The sequence below is a fragment of the Mytilus edulis genome, chromosome 14, assembly GCF_963676685.1.
Source record: "Mytilus edulis chromosome 14, xbMytEdul2.2, whole genome shotgun sequence".
NCBI lineage: Eukaryota > Metazoa > Mollusca > Bivalvia > Mytilida > Mytilidae > Mytilus > Mytilus edulis.
In genome coordinates this window covers 51,361,025-51,385,019 of record NC_092357.1, presented here as the reverse complement: position 1 = coordinate 51,385,019, position 23,995 = coordinate 51,361,025, and the positions used below count along the sequence as shown (strand labels likewise).

General features: G+C 32.5%; 1 protein-coding gene across 2 annotated transcripts in view; it reads left to right on the top strand.

The window, feature by feature from the left end:
• Positions 1–15,340: 15,340 nt before the first annotated feature.
• LOC139502826 (WW domain-containing adapter protein with coiled-coil-like) overlaps positions 15,341–23,995 on the top strand; it is a 35,149-nt gene continuing 26,494 nt past the window's right edge. The window contains exons 1-7 of one of the 2 annotated variants that reach the window (XM_071292437.1): positions 15,341–15,723; positions 15,878–15,911; positions 17,167–17,332; positions 18,201–18,301; positions 19,980–20,119; positions 21,122–21,180; positions 21,694–21,978. In XM_071292437.1, the coding sequence (XP_071148538.1) occupies positions 15,683–15,723; positions 15,878–15,911; positions 17,167–17,332; positions 18,201–18,301; positions 19,980–20,119; positions 21,122–21,180; positions 21,694–21,978 (826 nt within the window). In that variant the 5' untranslated portion in view covers positions 15,341–15,682. The remainder of the gene's footprint in view (positions 15,724–15,877; positions 15,912–17,166; positions 17,333–18,200; positions 18,302–19,979; positions 20,120–21,121; positions 21,181–21,693; positions 21,979–23,995) is intronic. The other variant, XM_071292436.1, reaches the window with a different exon arrangement.

Sequence of the window (23,995 nt, the reverse complement as noted above, 5' to 3'; positions counted from 1 at the left end):
GTATCGTATACAACATCAATATTGGATCGATACAAACAAATAATGCAGTTTGTGCAAATTTCCCTCTGTATTTGACATTCGGCTTCAAGCTTTGAGAAAGCAATTAATTTCTTTTTGTATCGTAAATGTGACATGGCACATCAAAATGTCAGCAGTGTTATTATTCGGGTTATTGTTTTATTTTCTCGACTGATATTCGTCTTGAATGGAACAAAACCAACTGTAAACCCAAATTTTTAATGCTTTGTATATCTGTGTACAGGTATTTTTACAGTTGCTTTTGTATTTCAAGAATGTGTTTACCTTGTATTTTATTGAAATTATGACTATATTTCAGCACTTAAGTCTCTTGTTTCGTAAGACTTTCAAAGTATCATCGTACAATATTGATTATAACTATTTAACCTTCATTCTTCACAATTATTGATACAATCAAATAGTTCTGGCATAAATTGGGTAACTGGTCATAAATATGTAAGAAGTGGAATGAATGAATCAAGGCAACGAATGGCCGGGTTGCAAAGAATGAATATAGTTTATAATGAATTGGGATATATAAAATCAACTCCATGAAAGTGCAAACATTTCCTTATACTATTTGGGAAACGCCCATATTCAATATGTGTGCAATCTGTCCAGTAGCAAGAGATAATTACCCAAATCATGTTTGATATGAAAAAAATAAGATGTGGTATGAATGATTGCCAATGCGACAACTCTCCGCCAGAGAACAAATGAGGTAGAAGTCTTAAGTCAGAAATATAGGAGTGAAATTAATGAAACCTTTCCAAAAAAGCAGGCACACAGCTTTATTGTGCATGCAATCTTTTAATTAAGTTTCGTGGATCCAAGTTAAAATCTTGAAGGAGGATTCGCATAGTTTTTTCGCCACCCTCCCGACATCACTATACTTTATCATTGAAGAATTCTATATTTCATTTTACTTCCATGGTCCGGTCGAATTGTGTAACGCATTCGAAATTATGAATATTCCGTCAGAATGCTGTTAAATATAATCCCAAAAAAATGCTTGTTTTCTTTTCATTTAGATAAATATCCACTGACCATCGACTATAAGTAAGTGACACGGTTCACGACTGACCGACCCCCTATGTAAAGAAATCTTATCGAGAAAATACATGTATGTAACGTAAGCAAATGATCTAATTCAATATGTTCCTTCTGTCGTAACTACATACAATCCCTTTCATGAAATTAGACTTTTTAGCGGGTTTGTTCTAACATGAGCAACACGACAGATTCCACATGGGAAGATAGATCGCAGTACCCTTCCGGATCACCTGTGATCACCCCTTGTTTTGCGGGGTTCGTGTTGCTATAGTCTTTAGTTCTCTATGTTTTGTGTATTTCTGTGTGTCTGTTTGTCTGTTTCTTCATTTTTAGTCATGGCGTTGTCAGTTTATTTGGATTTCAATCGGTCACCCCCTCTTTCAAAACTACAAACGGTAGATTATTCATCGAAATTTCAGACAAGTAAACAATAAACAAACATGATTTTTTTTTCAAATTTTTAATGTATAAAAATATATTTCAATATATCTGTTTTATAAAAATAGGTCTTATTATATTGGTTAAGTTTAATCAGAAACATTACAAACATTTGTTACTTCGAATCGTGAAAGATCGAGTACTGTATTTTGATGATCGTGAAATGGATCGATAAAAACCTGTTGCCGATTATTTATATTTTAAACAAATTATATTTATATTTGTAATTGTTATACGATTGGATGTGTGTGATTTATTCTGCTTCACACTTGTTTGTGAATAAGGCTATGATGGTCCAGTGCCATTTATAGATGGTTTATGTTCCGTGATATTGTTAAATTGGCTAGCAACCGAAAATAAACATAATTGGATAACATGGCCATATCTGGGATCCAACAGCTAAAACTTTGTAAACATGATTCATCAAAGACATACCACACAACTGAATACAACGTCCATCACGCTAACAAAAATGTTTTCTAAAAAAGTTCATGGGGTGTCCGACTTTCAAATTGGTGTGCATGACTTTCAAGAACTTGTGCGCAATACTATGAAACTTGTGCTCATCTGTTTGAAAAGTTTTTATCACCAGTTTGAGGTGTGTGTACAAGTTTAATAATCGTGTGCATAAGCTTGAAAGTCGTGGGCACCACTCCAGTTTTTAAAAAATTTGCACACAAGTTATTAAAGATCCTGCACATGATTTTTCAAACTTGATCTTAAATCATGGTTGTGTTCTAGTCAAATATAATAGACTTAATGTAGTTTCATTTTAATAACCTTACTTGCTTAATTTTGTTATCATTTTCTAACACCTAATATATATTAAAAGATAAATAAAGGAACCGTTTCATTAGGTAATTTTTTTAAACAAAATGAATAAATAAATTTTTAACTACAGCTAGTAAGAGCTTTTTCTCTTATTAAAGGTTGGTATGAGTCTAATATGCAAATTCCACAATTTTCATGTTAATATAGGTCTGACTAATAAATCAAATTATCTGAAAGCAACTTTGATTGGCACATTACTTATAGCTCTTACTTAAAAATATAGAGCTAACATAATCAAACTGACATTGTCAGCTAGATAATCAATGTTATATTTAAGATTTCTTTTTCTACTGAGAATAGACCAAAGAAATGCAATGTCTAAAACATGACCATGAACTAATTTTATATGGGACAAATGCATTTTCTGCTTTTTAGTGTTTTTCTTCATTGAAATATCAAATGATTTTGCTGATGAAAATTCAAAATTGACAAAATTTGATAGAGAATAAATGGGAACTGTGTCAATGGGACACAGATGATGCTCCCACTTGCATAACATAAAAAGCTATAAAGGGACATAACTCTAGATCATTAAAAGTGACACTACCCAAATTTGTACTTGATATGTTTCATGGTAAAAAGTATTATGTATAAGTCTTATAAAATTTGGTTGAGGCAAACTTAAGTCAGAGAACGCAAACGAAAAATTCAGAAATGTTTCCATTTGTAAAGGTGCATCATTCTAGAACAGTAAAAAGTGACACCACCAATTTCCACTTTAATCTGTATTTTGTGTATAAGTTTAAGTATAAGTTTCATAAGAGTTGGTTGAGGCTAACTAAAGTAAGAGAACGGAAACCAAAATTTCATCAATTTTACCATTTGTAACTGGGCTAACTCTAGAAAGGTCAAAGTGACAATACCAAAATTCAAACTTGATCTATAATTTTGGTAATAATAAGCATTTTTTATAAGTTTAATAACATTTGGTTGCAGCAAATTTAAATCAGAGAATGGAAACTAAAAACAATTTTTCCATTTGTAAAAGGGCAAAACTATAGAACTGTTAAAGTGACAAAACCAAAATTCAAACTTGATCTGAGACGGAAAGTCTGACCTCAAGACAGACAAGGTTAAAACTTAAGCATGTTAAGGGCATAAGATACAGTTTTTATCCCATATTGAAATTTTGTTGAAAATTTCCATATAGGCTATTTTTTACCTGATTAAATCAAATATGTAATACAAAAATACCATTATGTGCCAATTTTCTAGTAAAATGAAGTTGAAATTACAGATATTTCTTCAAAATTCAAATTTGTGGACATAATTTTCCTTTCGATAAAAATACATAACTTTTTTGTTACAAGCTGTCTTTTGATAAATTAACTGTAATTTCTGTTTTATATAAAATTTAATGTTCTATAAATTTGTTAATTTTTTTTTAACTAATAACTCATATTTATCAAATGTTCATGACTGCAGGAAAAAAACATCATGTTTTGCTGTATATTTTTCAAATTAAAAAAATTTGCACTCTTTACATTTTCATGAAAATTGGTACACATAATCTTCTTATATTAATCAAACCAAATGTCATTTTAAAAAAGAGGGGTCCATGAATTGGTTTTCGAGTTAATTCGGCTCGAATGATAACCAACTGCTCCGCAGGGCACAGCTTTATACGACCGCAGAGTTTGAACCCTGAACAGTTGGGGCAAGTATGGACACAACATTCAAGCTTGATACAGCTCTGAATTTGGATTGTGATTAAATAGTTGACACAACATAGGTTTCTCACACAGAATGAATGTGGTCTAACAACTTTTAAACGGCCTAGCCACAATCAGATGTGCATTTCATATTGGATCTATGTTATAGGCTTCTATAGAGAAGAAGATACACTTAACATAAGTATTAAATCTTTGAACTGAAGAAGAGAGAATGGGGCATCACAAAGAATATCAATATCATACAGATCTAACATTGTTGGGTTGATGTTTAGACGAGTTGTATATACATTATGTACACAGCCATGTACAAATGTATCACCATCATTGATGGCGATCCGATGGATACATCTGTTGTAGAGTTGTCACTGACTCAGACGTACTTATGAATATAATTATTTTCTGTGACTGTATATTACATTAATTTGTAGGATCCTTTACTATAGATAATTTAGCTGATCTGTAACAATAACATCTTCATGCCTTATATATCATGTACTGTAGTACGCCGCTAGATTAAAACTGACGTGGAAAGGTAACACATGCCCACCAAAAGCTCTTTTTTGAGAGCCCAGGTGGTCGTGTGGTCTAGCGGGACGGCTGCAGTGCAGGCGATTTGGTGTCACGATATCACAGTAGCATGGGTTCGAATCCCGGCGAGGGAAGAACCAAAAATTTGCGAAAGCAAATTTACAGATCTAACATTGTTGGGTTGATGTTTAGACGAGTTGTATATACATTATGTACACAGCCATGTATCACCATCATTGATGGCGATCCGATGGATACATCTGTTGTAGAGTTGTCACTGACTCAGACGTACTTATGAATATAATTATTTTCTGTGACTGTATATTACATTAATTTGTAGGATCCTTTACTATAGATAATTTAGCTGATCTGTAACAATAACATCTTCATGCCTTATATATCATGTACTGTAGTACGCCGCTAGATTAAAACTGACGTGGAAAGGTAACACATGCCCACCGAAAGCTCTTTTTTGAGAGCCCAGGTGGTCGTGTGGTCTAGCGGGACGGCTGCAGTGCAGGCGATTTGGTGTCACGATATCACAGTAGCATGGGTTCGAATCCCGGCGAGGATAGAAACCAAAAATTTGCGAAAGCAAATTTACAGATCTAACATAATCATTGTTGGGTTGATGTTTAGACGAGTTGAATATCATGTATATATATATATGTGTGACTGTTTTGAAAAAAAACACTCAAATACACGCTGAAAATGGGCAAAATTTCACGTTATGTTGTTTCATTTAAAATTACACTGTTTTTATCAATTGATAGTTAATAAGTGAACTTAATTTCACCTACATTATTGGTTCACTGTTATAGACAATTTATTCATCTTTCTTTTGCTGGTTGTTGCAACGAAAAATCTTCAGTGGTTACAAAGTTGTGATAAAAAGAGGAATACTATGCATGTGTTATGAAATTTTGTACTTTTGTTTTTAGCTTGCTCAGTGAAGTGATAAAAAGAGAAAAATAAATCAAATTTATGCTATTATGTGTTTTGTTTCTCTTCTAGTAAATAAGTTATCAAAAAACGACCTCATATATCAATATTGCAGTACCCTAGCTGGAGATATATGCCATTAAAGTTGGATATACAAATAAATTGAAAAAATGTCTTGTCCGTAGACATGCATTCCCCAGTAAACTGGAAGTGTAATAACATTAATGTTGCATAGCTAAGTTCCTACACTTTTGTGGATACCAAACACTCCTAACATTTTTTTCTACCATCTTTTAATAGAGGAAGAATTTGAAAAAAATGTCAGAATGTCTTGTCCGTAGACATGGCTTTATATCAATATTGCTTGGATTTATGGGTCTAAATTGTTCCTATATGTTGTTTAAACTTAAAAATATCTTATTTTTAATTAATAAATGGTCATTTAAGTGTTCTATTTTTTTGTAAAATTACCTTACAGGAGTGGATTTTAAAAAGTGGCAAATTATCAGTCATAACAAGCATACCTTATTTTACTTCAATATGTTTATTCCAGTTGCTACACACCTCTCTTCTCTCTCTTTGACTTTATCTCTTGCATTTCAGTATTACCAGCAGATAAGGAAGTGTCTACCGACAAGACACTATTCATAACAAGTATTAAATTCAATTATTTGTCTGCTTTTGAACTTAAATCTTATTTATAGGTGATGAAAGTTATTTGTACACATTAAAACTCAGTATTTTCAACATAAATATAGTCACAATTAATTCTAACAAATTATTTTTTCAACTGAAATTGTCTTGTCCGTAGACATTACCACAATGTATTTGTTTCCAATTTCCTCGAGTTCAGTCTGATTTGATAGATAAAATTTATGTTATTTTTTCAAGGAAACACATTCAACCATGTCAAAATTGAGTTTTAATAATAGTTTGAATGTTTTAAACAGTCAGATTTATGGATTTCAGTTAACAGAATGTGTTTTCAAGTTGGCCTAATCAATAAATTATTGAATTATGAAGAATCAGGGGTACATTTTTATATTTTCCAAAATAAAAAAGACACGGCTTAAAATTTAAATACTGTAGGTCAATGAGGGAAATATCCTATCAAATAGTGCTATCAATACTTCCAGTAAGGTATCCTATCAAATAGTGCTATCAATACATGTAATACACAATATCACTATTTTGTGCATTTTTCGTTTCATCTTTTTTTGTGATAATTTTCATATCATTCTACTCGCTTGAGATGGATAATTATCGCTAGAAACTAAGCATGCACGTGGAAATTGACATGAAATTGACAACGTCGTCATAGGTAAAATAGCGATAAATAGATTATCATTGTTCATCTCAACGATAATCTAAAAATTTTGACTACAAGCCCAGAATGGAAAAATAAGAAAAATATCCTCCAACAATTCCAAAATAGCAGGTGCACAACTTCAACATATGTAGTACAATCTAAAATCTTCTTGTGATGAATTTTCTGGGGGTCTGGGTTGAAAACTGAAGTTGATTACTACAGTTTTCCCTGCCCACCTGCTTGACATCACCATCCTATAAGGTCAATGAAGGTAGTTATGGAATTTTTTCAAGACGTCCAAAATTATCTTATTAATAATACCATACAGCTGATTGTCGTGTACTCCTTTTTCAGCACTTCTGCAATTAAAACATTTCAGGAAAAAAACTGGCTTATAAATGCTTTACACAAATTGTCATAATTTTCCAGACAGCAGCAATATTTTTTCTTGAAAACTTCCATAAAAATGTGTAAGAAAACCCTTGAATCCTCCTTCGATATTTAAATGTTCTCAGATGTTTGTCACCGTTGCCATATAAGGTGAGATACATGTAACTCAGATAATGTGATATTCATTTTGTTCCAAGAATATGAACTCAGTATAAGTCATATTTTGTATCCAGTTTACCTTCGGCTGTTGTCTGCTCTATGATGCTATGGTCGGGTTGTTGTCGCTTTGACACATTCCCCATTTCCTTTCTCAATTTTATATGGTATATTAATTGAAATGATCTTACCTTGTGACAGATCCATTACAGCTTATTCACTTCACTTGTTTAAGTGCTTCACCATGTTCATATGTTTTCCATAGAATGTTATATTTCAACCTTTCCAGCAACTGTGAAGTGCTACGATTAATACTTGATGAAGTAGCACATAAACAGTTACATGAGAGGTACTGCCTACAGCTTATCCTGAAGACTTGTAATGTCATGAATGTGGTAAACTGCAAAACAAATGAAAGTCAATTTATCATTCACTCCAGATGCTATCTTCTAATCATTTAGAAACTGCAGTCTTAACTTTCAATGGAGGTTGGGCAAAGTTATTCATGTTTAAAAAAAAAAATAACTTTAGACTGAACCAAAATGTTAACGACGACCCTGAAATCTAGATAGCTAAGTCAAATCAGAATCTTAGAAGACTAGTGCAAGTCAGATTACGTATTTTTGTGAAAAGAAATACCGTAATAGCATATACCGGTAGCATGTATAGAGACTATATATAAATTAAAATATGATCCCACCTCATTTTTGTGCCTGTCCCAAGTCAGGAGTCTCTTGCTTTTGTTAGTCTTGTAGGTGTTTTAATTTTAGTTCATTTATAAACAAGTGGATGTCAGAGTCACATGTACAGCAAAATGGATTTTTTTACTGCAGAGGTCAAACTTTGAACATTTGAGCAAGTATGGACACAACATTTAAGCTCTAAATTTTGATTGTGATTGAATATTTGACACAGCATGCCCATATGTTTGTGAACCAAAATGAATGTGGTCAAAGAACTGAACATTTTGAAATTGGACATTTACCAATCATTTGCAATTATCATGATTATGACCCAATATCCAAAATCAAAGTACATTGTTAGAATTAGCATATTACAGAACCCCAACAATTCAATTTTTGATGAAATACTCAATTCTGTTCAAAAGGAAATAATTCAAATTCCTATAACAACTGAACATGTACAACAACCAGTCATTGCCAGTGATGACAATGATGACTTAATTCTCAAAAATTGGATATATAATGAATTTAAACAATGTTGAATCATTTTTTGTTAATTCAAGACCCTTTGGAACTCAACATTCATGACATTGTGCTCAATAGGGTATATTATCCTAATCAAATACAGGTTTAGATCGATCATTTCAAAGAACCCTATATATACATGTATATGTATATATATCATGTATATATATAAACAAGTCTAAATTGAAAACTACGTTCAAACCTATGATTGCGTTGGATAAAAACCGCAATTTTTATACGTGTGCATGTAAAACAAATTTCGTTGTAGAAGGGTCTAAATTCAGCACAAACACCATTTTCCAAAAGACCTAAAAGTAAAAAAAAGTATATTTAAACAAAACGCATTTGACTAGCAGGTTGAACAACTGATGTTCTTTAACCCTGCTGACTGCCATTGGCGATTACCAAATAAAATTGATCACGAGATGTAACAAAATGGATCTTGATATAAATTTAATACTAAACAGAAAACAATAAACTTGTGGCCCAGATGTTATGCCACAAATATAAGGTGTCAATATTTTTTTTGTACACCAGATCTAGATTTCAACAATATATGTCTCTTCAGTGATGTTAGGGATCGAAGCGGTATTTGGAAGGCCATATTATTAACCCTCAATTTAAGATAGACTCTTGAATTTATATATACAACTCGTCTAAACATCAACCCAACAATGTTAGATCTGTAAATTTGCATTCGCAAATTTTTTGTTCTCCCCTTGCCGGGATTCAAACCCATGCTACTGAGATATCGTGACACCAAATCGCCTGCACTGTAGCCATCCCCCTAGACCATACGACCACCTGGGCTTCATAAAAATGAAGCTGTGAGTGGCCGGGTGTTACCTTTCCACGTCAGTTTTAAACTAGCGTCGTACTACAGTACATGATATATAACATGTATAAGGCATGGAGATGTTATTTTTACAGATCAGCTGAATTATCTATAGCGAACGATCCTTCAAATTAATTTAAGATACAATCACAGAAATAATTATATTTATAAGTACCTCTGAACCAGTGACAACTCTACAACAGATTTATCCATCGGATCACGGTCACTAGCAGTGATTGTGATACATGGCTGTGTACAATCTGTATATATATACAACTCGTCTAAACATCAACCCAACAATGTTAGATCTGTAAGTTTGCTTTCGCAAACTTTTTGTTCTCCCCTCGCCAGGATTTGAACCCATGCTACTGAGATATCGTGAATAGTGATATTGGAATGGATATCGTGACACCAAATCGCCTGCACTGTAGCCGTCCCTCTAGACCACACGACCACCTGGGCTTCATATATTTATATATATTCAATTTATGTTCAGTTCATAAGGCCATTCGTCACTCAGCTTTAACAAGAATTGTTGAAGATTTAGTTAAACTATTAATATGGATCAAGGAAACTACACTGGAGTTGTTTTCTTAGACATGTTAGACTTTAAAAAAAGCTTTTGACATTGTAAATCAATCAATTTTATTATCAAAATTAAAAATGTATATAAAGTTTGATTCTCTTTCTTTTGAATAGTTCAAAATAATATTTTATCAAACAGGTCTCAATACATGCAATAAGTAAAAACAAATACCAACATATCTTCAGGAAAAAAAGTCACATTTGGTGTACCGCAGGGAAGACTTCTAGGCCCTTTACTATTTCTTTTATATATCAATGATCTCAACTAAATCATACATCTATAGGGTTATTACAGAAAATATATATCTTACATTTATGTTATTTCATATATTTTCATGAGCTGTCTTCTCTTTGTTATTTGTAAAATAAATCATAAATATTTTAATTTTTAGTGGGCTCATGAAAACTCTTGAATACATGTATTTGCGCAAAAACTAAATGCATAGCCATAGCCTTGATAACTAATTATACGACCCGTATATTGCTATCACGTCATCTTCCTTGATAAAATAACTTTAGTAATAGTGAATAGAAATCTATGAAACTTAAACACAAGGTTTATAACCACAAAAGGAAGGTTGGGATTGATTTTGAAGGTTGTGGTCATAACATTTTAGGAATTAGGGGCCAAAATGGGGCCCAAATAAGCATTTTTCTAGTTTCCAGACAATATTTTATGGAACAGTGTGTGGATCTCTCTGAAATTTATGGTTAATATTAAACCAGAAGGTTCCATATCAAAAAGGGATGGTTATGTATGGCTCTGGGGGGTTATGGCTCAAACCGTTTAGGAATAAGGGGCAAAAAAGGGAGAAAAAAAGGATGTCCTGGTTAATGGACAATTACTATTAAGTAAAATTTTTCTAAATATACAATATACAATCTAATGTTTAACGAGGCCAGGATAAGGTACCGGTACTTTCTGTATCAAACTAACAAATGTGAAAGTTTTCAATAAAGTATGTATAATTTTAAAAAAAATAAAATTAGAATACACTGCAATGGGTAATTATGGTTACGAACTCCATTGGAAATTTGAATTGAGATTTTGACCATATCTTGAGGGAAAGAATTGTTCTTTTGGAAAGGTCGGGGTGGGGGGGGGGGAAGTGAACAAAGTTTAATTTTGGATCAACTTCAAAATTTGGACGATGAGCATAGTGACAATACAATGGAGTCATGGTTCGATCGTCATTAACTTGCAAGAATATTCATAATGTTGACTGTGGGCAGTATTTTACTATTTGGAAGAAGAACTGGTATAGAAGGCCTAATAATGTCTTATATTAGCAGTAGCAACTAGCAAAAGCAAGACAAGATCTACATGTAACTAACATATATATATTACATTTGTATTACAGTCCTAGCAGATTCCTAGGAGGATCTTATCAAGGTCATGGTGAGAACTTAAAAACTATGAAATAATGAATATTCAAGCTGACCATACATGTACCATAACCTCAACACCAACTTATATTTCTCTATAGATCGAAGTAACTAAGAAGACAACACAATTCACAAAAATCATTTACAACACAAACACTGAAAATCAATAACGTTACCGCTCAGTGTTCTCCTCAGGATTTTTCTTAGGCGCAAAATTCAAGGGCACGTAACTCTTTTTTATAACTTTAGCTCGATTGGGATTAGGGAAAGCAATAATATCTACGTATACCATGTATACTGACAGCTGAGTGTAGACATATCAGAGGTGTATTTCCCTTTTCATTAGAAGTCATTGGTCTGAAAAAATACTTCTACTTTCATCATCTGCCTTTTGCTTAGAATTCACCCCTTTGTTATTTGCAGAGAGCATGTTCATTCAGAATTAATAAAATCGAATATGGTTAAGATATTTGGTAGACACTAAAACAAAAATATTTTAATGAACAGCAAATGATCTCAGCAACTTGACCATTTTCCGTAGTTTGACATTTATTTACGCTTCCGTGTGCATTATTGTTAAACCTATCGTTGGCAGGTAGATATAAACGAAAATCGTTAAAGTTAAGACCATTTAAAGTATTTACCGGTGACATTATACAGAAGCAGCGGCAATGCTGTACCCGTGTTGATTGTCACATATTTCCCGCACAGATTCACGATCGATGTTTAAAGATCATTTTATTTCTAAAAATATGACAGTTTGAGACGAATTTACCTTGCAAGCAACATTTTTCACTTTCAATTAAAATGAATCACTCCTTGTTAATATCATTAAACAAAGTTTATTTTAATTTTTTCAACTACAAATACTCTCATTCATAATTTTCATCGTAAATATCTTTAGCAATGTGTATTCAAATTTACCACGTGTATTGAACACGTTCATTGGTTGTGTTGAAATAGATTCTTCTTCTCGACCAATGAAAAAAAATTCAAGTTTTTAAATTTTAAAATTTTCTTCTAAAAATATCTATCTTCTTGATGATCATTTTCGCTATTACATGATAACAGAGTCAGATAAGGCTGAGATTAGCGTGGCTCAGGTAAATCTACTTATCAGATATTGCGTAACACTGACTGACTTCTCAGCGATGATCTCAGCAACTTGACAATTTTAACCAACATTTATTATGAAAATGTGAAATGTACACGCTGCGGGATCAAGTATCAAGGGACAGCCGCCAATTCAGACGCTGCGGGATTTACGAAAATATTATGAAGGCGCTGTGGCACCGCAGCGTCATATCGGCCTGGGGAGAACACTGCCGCTGAACTTCATGCTTGACTTTGGAAAAGCGAGGCTGAGTTTTAAATTTATATAACTTTGAGAAGACTTGCTGCCTTCAGTCAGAGCTCAGACATAAACAAGTCTATTTCTGTTTTTGACTTAAAGAAGTCAAAACATGTATTCTTTATAAAAATGTGTTTTCAATTTTAGACTTATCTAAGTCACAAAATGACAGACTTGTTTAGGTCTATTTATGTTGATGAAAAAACTTAACTTGACTTGGTGGCCAAAATACACCACCTTTGACAGTAAAAACCTGTCTGAGAGTTCACAAGGACTTGATCTATCTATATTTAATTATCTAATTGAACATCCTTACTAAACACAGAGTTTTACCTCATTAAGTGTGGATCCAGGTGGTTGCATTGTAAGGTTAATTAACATGATCCCCGATTTTTCAGACTCTCATTCATATTTTTCTTTAGAAGACAAGGCATTGGCTTTCAATGTTGTCATTATTTGATTTAGATGCATGACCTTTTTATAAGTATGCGTGGGTCTTGAAGTTGACCAATTTTGGTAACTTATCGACTTGTAGGAGTTGATATTTGCAACTTTTTGATTCTGGTCAATCATTTCTTGCTTAACAATATTTGACTTATTTAAGTCGTATTTTGTCTTGCATTAAAGGGAGACAAATCCTAAAACTTACAAATTTAGACATCTATAAGTCAAAAGCAGATTCAGACTTATTTATGTCTGAGCTCTCTGACTGTGGCCTTGCCTGGCACTGGGCTAAGTTTTCTCAGGACCATACACATTCAATAAGAATTTCGGAAAAGCACATTCAGAATGTGGCGGTTTTTAGAGACAGAGTATTTGTGAGTACTCATTCGTTCCTTAACCTACAAGACAGTGTTGGTAACGTCTCTATAAGTATAATTTAGACACTAATTTCAGTAATTCTCAGATCTGCAGTGACATCACAACATGTAACTGAACAATCAATGATTAGCATATGTGTTATATAAACAATGCTGAGAGGTGATGCGGATAAGAATCCTCTAGATTTTCCATACACTTCAATGCAATTAATTTAATTGATATATATTGACGGCAGTTGAATCTAGTAATTTTACCCACTTAATATTGTTAAAGACACTATATATAATATCTCCATTTTGATTTTTATCATACTATATCCTCTGGTTAAAAAATAATCAACAATATAAATAATCAGTTATCACCTTCAAATAGATGAAAAATCTAGAGGAATCCTATCTGCATCACCCCTTGAAAAAATTAAATGCCAGGATGTCCGGATCTGAGAATAAGAAAACAAGTAAGTAAGACAGTAGGAATTATAGTTATTTCGTACCATTGTTAACTGTAACCAATGTTAACTCTTACCACTTAAAACAAATACAAAGTTTATATACATACAAGCGGGATACGGGAATCTGACAAAAGCTTTCGGGTCGATCCGGCCCAAGTCGATCCGTTCCACGTCGATCCGGCCCCACGTCGATCCGGCCCCACGTCGATCCGCCCATATGTAAAGTCGATCCGGCCCCAATAAAAAATATATTTATAAGGAATAAAAATAAAGATATATATTAATTGTAATTCATAAATGTTTATGATTTTTATTATAATGTAAAAGGTGTACGGTAAATAAAAAAAAAGGCCTTTGAAAAATATTTTCTTTAGTGAGTATAAAACAACTAGGTTGATTATGTTTTTAGTACAAGTTTTCAAGATTATTTGGTATAATTATATTAAAACGTATATAAAAAATTCAAACATCAACATTAATCAGCAGTATTTAGCATTTTCTTTCAATTGACTGTGATCCTAACAAGTCTTTCATCTTGTGTAATAACAAATAGTTACATACACAACGATACAAGCCAATTCCCAAGCTGTGACTTTTTGTCCTACCAAATTTGTGACTTTATGTCCTGTGACTTTTTGTCCTGTGACTTTCTGTCCGTTTACCGCTGATACATAACCACAAATATTGTTTTTCTTTAAAGTTCTTGAGAAATGTTGTTTGATTTGCTGATTTTATAAATACAATTAGTTATTATTATATACACCAAACAAAAGATCAAACTATAAAGAACTTGTTGATTACGTAACTTTTCGCAAATTCCGTTTATACTGTTCAAATTTGTCACAAATTCCTCCATACAATGAATATAGTTTATTCATATTTTATTATGGGGCCGGATCGACTTGGGGACGGATCGACGTGGGCCGGATCGACTTGGGGCCGGATCGACTTGGGGCCGGATTGACTTGGGGCTGGATCGGTTTGGGGCCGGAACGACCGGATACCTGACAAAACAGTTAGCGGGATCCGGGATCAGAACCCCCCCCAATGAGACCCCCTTGAGATAGTAATTTAATAATGACTACAAAATAAACAATTGGTGGATTGAACCTGGTTTTATAGCTATAGCTTAACCTCTTATTTGCGACGTTGCGTAATAAGTTAATGTCGCGAAGGCAGTATAGACAGTCAAGGTCGTTACAAACTTCCATTTGTGGTAAATTTATGATTTTGTCTGATTTGTTAAAGGGTGGATGTTGGAAAGAATAAACCGTCTATGCGTGTATTTGACCTTCTTGTTTTATCAGAGGATTTTAATACTATGTACGTCCTTAGTGTATGCTGATACATTGTTTACTGGCGTTGTTTACCTGCACGCAGCACGGAGATCGAGTCCACCATTTTGAATTTTTTAATGTGATCACATGGTTTTTTTTACAACTTTTCCCTGTAATAGGAAATATTTTTTTAAGTTTATACTACTGTTGATGTTGAACTACAATTTAGAAGAAAAAACAATTATTTTTTTAATTTTCTAAAACCAAGAAAAAGTTTCAATTCATAAATTTTCGTCACCACAGCGAAGACCCGTATGTAATATGGCGTCCAGTCAACTGTCAGGGAATGTAGGACAGTTCAACTAAATTTGCCTATTTCCTCGATATCGATTGCCCGTGCGCTGACGCACTCCATCCGCATATGCATTGATGGTAATGCATGCAAGGAAACAGCCCAGACTCAGTGATGGGTAAAGATGATTACATTTAATATGATTGTAAAGTCGGTTGGTCCCTTGTTCCGCCATTTTGTTGTCAATATTTACAAAATTTGCATGAAAAACACATGTTTTAATGTAAAATTACACTTCATATGCTATAATTATGTATTTTTGTGTCTTGCAGGTATACAGATAAGAGAGATTCCCATCTGTACCAGGTAATTTGAAGTGAGAGCAATGAACATCAGCATAAAGCATGGTAGAGCCAAACCCAGACACTAGATTTATGTTGACATTGCACTTTAATGTTTGGTTTAAAGCTGATATACAAATAGTATTGCATTTACACATTAAAATATAGTGTTAAATCTTGATGTAAACTAGTAAACTTGGAATGAATTTCAGAAGAATTGGTTTTTGAAAAGTGATTAAATGATTGTAGTGCTCAGTATGACTTAAAAGTTTGTAAATTTTATCAAATTCCTTCATGGTTACCTGTCAGAGTGTCTCAGTATAGATTTTTGGACTGTACACGTAGGTGATGCACATTTTAGTCACCTATTCTTAGCTAACAGAGATTCTCAAAACTTTTCAATATTTGTCATGTAACTTATGAAGGAAATGTTGGAAGTGCATTTTGTCCTAACAATTTAATCTTTTTTCATTTTGGTATAAATAAGTCATTCTAAATTATCTAGAATGTTAACAAAACATGATTCATCAATCTTTGAGGTCCATGCATGCTATCATGATAATTTTAACTTTTAATTCATGTATAATTTGTCCCTTTTTAAGTGACAATCCTATATTTCACTCTTAAAAATCCATGTCCACAAATCTTAGCACTTGCACCATGACTAGCATGTATACTATGCATTTATAATTTTTTCTTAAAATTGTGAAAACCACAGTTTCTCATTTGTGACAAATAATATGTATTTTAAGTGCATTTAACATGTTTCAATTAAAGGGTAAAAAATCCTTGAAGTTTTAGGAAAAGAGAATACAATTTTTATATCAATGGTCTGTCTAATAGTTATGTCTAGCTGTTAGCTGTTAAAAAACTAATGCATACAAATTTTAACCCAAATGTCTTATCAAATTCAAAATTCCATCTAAGGCCTAATAAATGAAGACTTGTGTTTCTGCCTACCTACATGTACCCTATATTTGGTGGTATATTTTTAATAAGTAAGTATGAGGTCAAAAGTGTCCGTTCTGTATAGACGCAGTCAAAAATAAAAAATAAAAATCCTTATCCTTGTTTTTTCACTATTAACATGATTAACATGATTAAGGGGAAACAGAAGTATTATTTTATTGGGCCTAATAAACATTTATATTGTCATTAGAATACATTGGTCGTTTACAGATTTAACAAATGCATTATTCAAGAAAGAAATGGTGTAGATGAAATAGTGAATTACAATGTACCATCTGAGACTTGTAAAATTTATTTTCTGTTTATTTCAGTCATCCCAGTACCCATCCAAAAGTAAAGGTGAAGGGTACAGACAGACAGACCGATACAAACGTGAATCCTCATACGACAGAGCCAGAGATAGTCCATCACGTGATAGTCCCAGATATCACAACAAAAACTCTTATATTGAGAGGACTAAAGAAAGACTTGAGAAAGGTGTGAATTTTTGTTGTTATTTACATGTAGAAACAGTAATACATGTACAATAGATAATAATCTTAACTCACAATAGTATTACTAGTACTAAACTTACATTGTACATTACTAAACAATAATAAATGGATTAACATGTATAACAACATATCTATGGAATTTGATATATATACATGTAGTGTACCAGAGGTGAGTATGAATTAAATTTTTGGAAAGCTTTTGATGTTTTTTAAATGGTTTAAAATAATGATTTATCAACTTTTATGGTACCATCATGACACCGGCGTTTTCAAAGTGATTAATATTCTTTAACAATGAAATGAATGTATAAATTGTAAAAATAAGATGATGTGGTATTATTACCAATTAGAAAACTCTCAATCTGAAACCAAATGACATAGAAGTGACAACTGCATGTCTACACAGAGGCAGATTTAGGAGGGGGCCAGGGGGCCCCGGCCCCCCCTTTTGAGAAAAAAAATTGGTTGCTTATATAGGGAATCACTGAAGCGTGACGAGATCAGCCCCCTCTTAGGCAGCCAGTTGGCCCCCACTTATGAAAATTTCTGTATCCGCCACTGCTACATATACCAATTAACCATGACCAAAACTATGACGCATAAAAAGCTAAGAGAAATGCCATAACAATTTAAACAAGAATGGTGCGGGAAACAAAACCCAAATTTCCAAATGGATATTAAATAACTCAAGTTGTTATCATGTTATCAAGCGATATTCAATTCTTGCTTGTCATGCTTGTTATTGAACATATAAGTATCACACTCTGTGTCATGTCTGAGAAAATTACGTAAATTTGTAAGTTTTAATAGCAAACATATTGTATATAAATTTAATGTAAACTTTATTTCAGGATCAAGTAATGTCAATCATACATCCAGATCAAATGATAGAAGTCAGAATGGAGGACATTTCAAGTCAAATAGCCAAGACAACAGAGATAAGAAGACTGAGGTGAGAAATAAAATACATCACAGTCATCATAGTAGCTTGAAATCTAGAAAAAAAATTATGAACTGACGTCATCACTAATATACCACTACTTTAAAAGTGGGCAGTCAGGGGTACTACTTGTACAAGTGTATTTTATTTACTTGAAGAAGTAAAAAAAAATATACACATATAAGTAAATTTGTAGGATACTTATACAAGTGAATTTTATTTACTTGTATAGGTAAAAAAAAAATTGGCTTAGTTATGTCCCTTAGGCATTCAGAATTTTTTACTTGTATAAGTAAAAAAATCATCCTTTCTTCTTTTCTTGAATTCTTAAAATTTCCTTGCTCTAATAAAATTTTAAATTGTGTACCCTTTGCAGATGCCTTTACTAATCATTTAAGTGTAATTTCATGGACAATGAAAGTCCCATTTGTCTGTTATCTTCTTAACACTGCTCATTTACAAGCCCCAAAGGAGCAATTTTTGAATGTCTTGCGCAAATATACAAGATCTTTGCTCAATCAGTTTCTTTGATGAATTAATGAGATGAAACATTGAACTTTAATGAAAAAATTTGAGCAAACCTGGGAAAAATCATTAAAGGCATGATTTTACATCTCAAAACTTGAGGATTTTTATTGGATTGTAAGAAAAATTTACTTATACAAGTAAATTTTTCATAAAATTAAGGGGAGATTATTCAAACATTATTTATTTACTTATATGTGTATATTTTTTTTCACTTCTTCAAGTAAATAAAATACACTTGTACAAGTAGTACCCCTGACGGGTCTCTTATATTGCAATCACCTTGACTGATCTCAACATGCTCAATGAAATGACTTTTAACCCAAAGTTGTTATGACAAGTAAAGACAATTTTATTGTTAAGTTTTATATCATTGTTGTTAATTTTGATAGCATGTCAGGGCTATTCCAGAAAAAAATGTAGGGGGAGGGGTTGGGGGGTTGGAAGGCAGTTTTTGTCAGCACCCGCCACCCAGACAATTGTAATTGAGAATAATAATGCATTATAGTGTGAAAAGTTGCTCTGATACCCATCACCCATGTATTATTAATATAATGTGCCTTCCAACCCCCCAACCCCATACATTTTTCTGGAATAGCCCTTACAGCAAAATGACTTGAGAATGTTGGTTAAGGTAAATTTTTTGGTAAGCTCACTTGCTTGCTGAACCGTGAGGTCATTATTAGGTTAGGATAATATCCTTTAAGAGTAGAATAATCTCATATATATATATCAAATATATATGTCTGTAGGACTACACTACTCCGAAAGGAGGGTAGTATACCTAATCTAATAATGATTTCATGGTTCAGCTAGCAAGCAAGCTAGCCAAAGATATTACCTTACATCATGTACTGTACATATGTACTTGCACCATACTTTAGAAATTTGTTTTCATGCAACTGGCATACTGGATAGTGGATTGCTAGCTGTAAACTTTAATGTTTTGCATGCATACATGTAAGGTTAAAATATTAATTATATAAACTGTCTGGACATATTGTCATAATTGATATATAAAGAGAAGTAGTTAGAACAATCTAGATAAAAAAATGAACATGATAAGCATGATAAGAGGTACACAAACAAGCCATTGCTTTTTTCCTTGAAAATAAACCGGGTAAATATAGAAAATGTTATAATTTATATTATTTTTATATTTAAGCTTACAAAAACTGCCCTACGAGTATGTGGTGATTGGTCAGAACACATCAGTACCTCAAAACATACAATGGGAAAAAAGTATTACTACAACAGCAAGACTGAAGAATCAACATGGACTAAGCCTAAAGAATGGGTTGATGAGTAGGTTTACCTATTATATAAAGATGTGGTTTGATTGCCAATGTGACAACTCTCCACCAGATCAAATATCAGAGAAGTTTACAGGTCACAGGAGGACCTTCAACAATGATCAAAACTTGTACTGTATACTTGACTTCTAAAGGCCCTTTAACATGTTTAATGACAAATATAAAACAAAAAAACTAACAGCCTGGATTATGTACTAAAACAAATATTATATACAGCAACACATATAAAGGACTGACTTACAGGCCGTACAGCCTCAAGCGAGAAAAGCAATCTTGTTGAGATGATCAACAATAATCTATAAATAAAGTAGATGAACTAGGCATTGGATGTTGTTCTCAACAGATATAGGAACCAATCAACATATGACTATAATTCCAAATAGCAATTATTTGTAACAAATGAATTACAAATCATCTTACTTAAAAAATCTATAACAAGTTTACAAAAACATTATAACCATTAACTCATAATTTCATTTGAAAAAGATGAGCAAAAGAGCAAACAGTATTATAACTATATCTAACAGGGTCTTAGTGATGTTCTTCTTTCTTAAACATGTTAAATTTTAATCCAGTTTGATGCATTCAATTCATTTCAGTTGTTTGTCAACCAAATGTTTTACAACATATAGGTACATGTATAATCAATATATAGTTACTAAATATAGATTACAAAAATATAGGATCATGACAAATCAGACAGAAGTATTAAATACACAAAAAATAAATACCTATGACTATAATTCCAAATAGCAATTATTTGTAACAAATGAATTACAAATCATCTTACTGAAAACAGTCATTTCTGAGCTTCAGTGCTCTAAATATATAATTTCCTAAGTTGCATAAGTATACGAATAAAGATAAATATCCTAGAATTTTACTAGCAATGCATAATAATGATGTACCATGTACTTACACATGTAATAAAATTTTAATTGACGATCTCATTTTCTGTTGATGCTTGTTACATTTTAACCAATTTGATTTTCAGACCAGCGAACAGGCCAAGAACAAGTACATCAAATGATAAATCTTATACATCCAGCAAATGTAAGTTTATATATATTACAATTGTTTCAACCTTAAGTACAAAGAATGTAGAATAAACCTTGTACACTAGTAGTGGTCAGGGGACAGCAAACAGAAATGACAGATTAAAACTAGTTTTGTAAAAATTTATAAGTATACTCCAAGAAAGGTCTATCATCTGATCATTTAAGTTTGATTGCAAACACTAAAAGCACAAATATTGTCATTGTTGGTTGTTAATATGAGGTCATCTGAGATTATTAGCACATTTACAGTGAAACAGAATTCGGTTCTTGGAATGTTGTTTTTTGTAAAACTAATGAAAGTTTTGAAAACTTCATAATAAGGTGATCAGGTATGTAATTGTTGCTTTTTACAATGTACATAAGTTTTCAAAATCAACAAACACAAGAATGAATTTGGACACTATGGAAACTGAATTTCATATCATCAACATGGAACTATTTGAATGAAATACAAATATAAAAAGGCAGATTAATATTTACCAAATTGTTTTATTTCTGTGTTTTCTAGCTGCTGATGTGTATAATTCCTCACACAATGACAACAGGACATCAGACAAAAACTCACTTAAAAACTCTGACTTTGATGCCGGGAGTGGAAAACCCGACAAACAGTTTCTTATTAAAAAATTTCAAGAAAGTCAGATCGACTATCGGACTAGTCAGCCTTCTTCTTCTTCTCATAGAAGTGACCATTCTAAGTTGGATCATAGACGAGATAGTTATGACCATAATAGGCGAAGACGAGACAGTGAAGGAAACAGGTCTTATGGATATCGGACTCCAAAAAAACATGGTGAGTTTGTAAAGAAGAGTATCTCTTCTTGGATGATAACATAATGATATTTATATGGATTATATAATTCAAATTTGGTAAGTATACTAATTTCATTACTTCTTAGATACGTGTTTCCCTTTGAATTATTATGATCAGTTACTTTTTGCTGAGCTTCGATGAATGTTGTGGAATGAGCAATCTGTTATTTTCTACTGCTAGCAGTATTTGAACTTTTTAAGAACTTACAAAATGCCATTGATATATTGAGCAGAAGATGACCCCTTTTAACTCAGTTCAGTGAATATTTAATATGTAGAAATGCTGTTTCATTATCATCCATGCATTTCAGTTTCTTGCAGAGTATCCCCCTTGTAATGTAGTGACCTGAGTACTTTTATATTGTTATTTAAGATTTCACTGACCTTAAGGGCATGATGGGCAAAGGCAGTTATTGTCATCACTTGTTGCATGTTGTCATAAACTTTCAAAGCTTCTCTGAAATCACTAGACCAATTTTAACCATAACCTTCTTGAACATGTTGAATATTCATAGCATTCCTACAGTAGCAATAAAATACAATTCGTTTAGCTTTTGTTAGCCCAAACAAAGTTTTGACATTCCAATTTGTTTTTAACAGGACTGGCAAAAGTTGTTGAAACTTCTGAAATATTTTGGTAGAATATACTTTTGTTGTGGTAGATTGTATACTTTCAAATAAAATTACACGTCTCAAGGTTTAGTAAAGTAAAAAAGAAAATATTATTCACTATTTTTTATGCTAATAAGTCTACACCATTTTCATTTTAGGATTACATAATCATGATAATTGCTTGAAACAAATAAAACATGTAAAAGATTTAAAAGCAAAATGTTGTTGATAATTCTTTCAATTGCATTAAAGTTTAATAAAAAAAAAACTGTACTTGATCTTGACCTCTTTCTTTTTATCGGTAAATTATATTACTTACGAAAAGAGACATACTTGTGTAAAAATAAACAGAAACTAACGCTGAATATAAAATGTGAGCAGTTTAAAGAAAATTACATGTCTCAAAACTTGTATATGCAAGTAAAAAAGGAAATACTATTCACCATTCGTTATGCTTAATCACAGTGTTAATAAGTCTACGGCATTTTCTCTTTGAGATTTGTTAGCATTACCATGATTACCAGAGACATGTAATACTTCAGGATAAATAATGCATTTCGGCTGCAACAGGAATACTTCTATAGCTGCATCAATTCATCATTGCATAATATTCATTTACGCACAATGAATGTTAACTTCTGTGTTGTATTTAAGCAGTCATCTTTGAATATTTTTAAAGCAATTAATTTGCAGTGGGAAGTGAACACATCTCAGTGATCAACAGGGCGTGGTTGAACTTTGAACTTGACTTCGCTCACAATATTGAATGCTAAAAATAGTGACATCAATTTTGTCAACAAGATTTTTATTTGACGGGAAATATTATCACGAAACAGTAAACCTCGGTGACCTTTCTGGATGACCGTGGGGAAATTCATTCAGGATTTAAGCTTGCTTTGTAATGATTGACATTTGTTTGCGTTAAGATTGAGGCTCTAGAAGGTCCTTTTACAATTGATTAACTATCTAAAATATAATCGTTTTCTGAATAAACGAACACTAGCCTTTTATTTTTACGTTTCTCAGTGAACACAGAACGTAAACGTGAACATTATTTACACGTCCATGGTCAACAATATTCATTAATGGTAGATGAAAACACGATGCATGTTGTTCAGTTCCTGTTGGGTGTTGGTAGAGATCCTCTGTGAAAATGTGCAGATCTTTAAAATCCGATCCACATTTTTTTTCCGCGTATTTCTTTCACGATTTAATTTCATTTTAATATTCTGTAGTGATTGTTGAAATACTTCCTTTTTTATGCCCCACCTACGATAGTAGAGGGGCATTATGTTTTCTGGTCTGTGCGTCCGTCCGTCTGTCCCGCTTCAGGTTAAAGTTTTTGGTCAAGGTAGTTTTTGATGAAGCTGAAGTCCAATCAACTT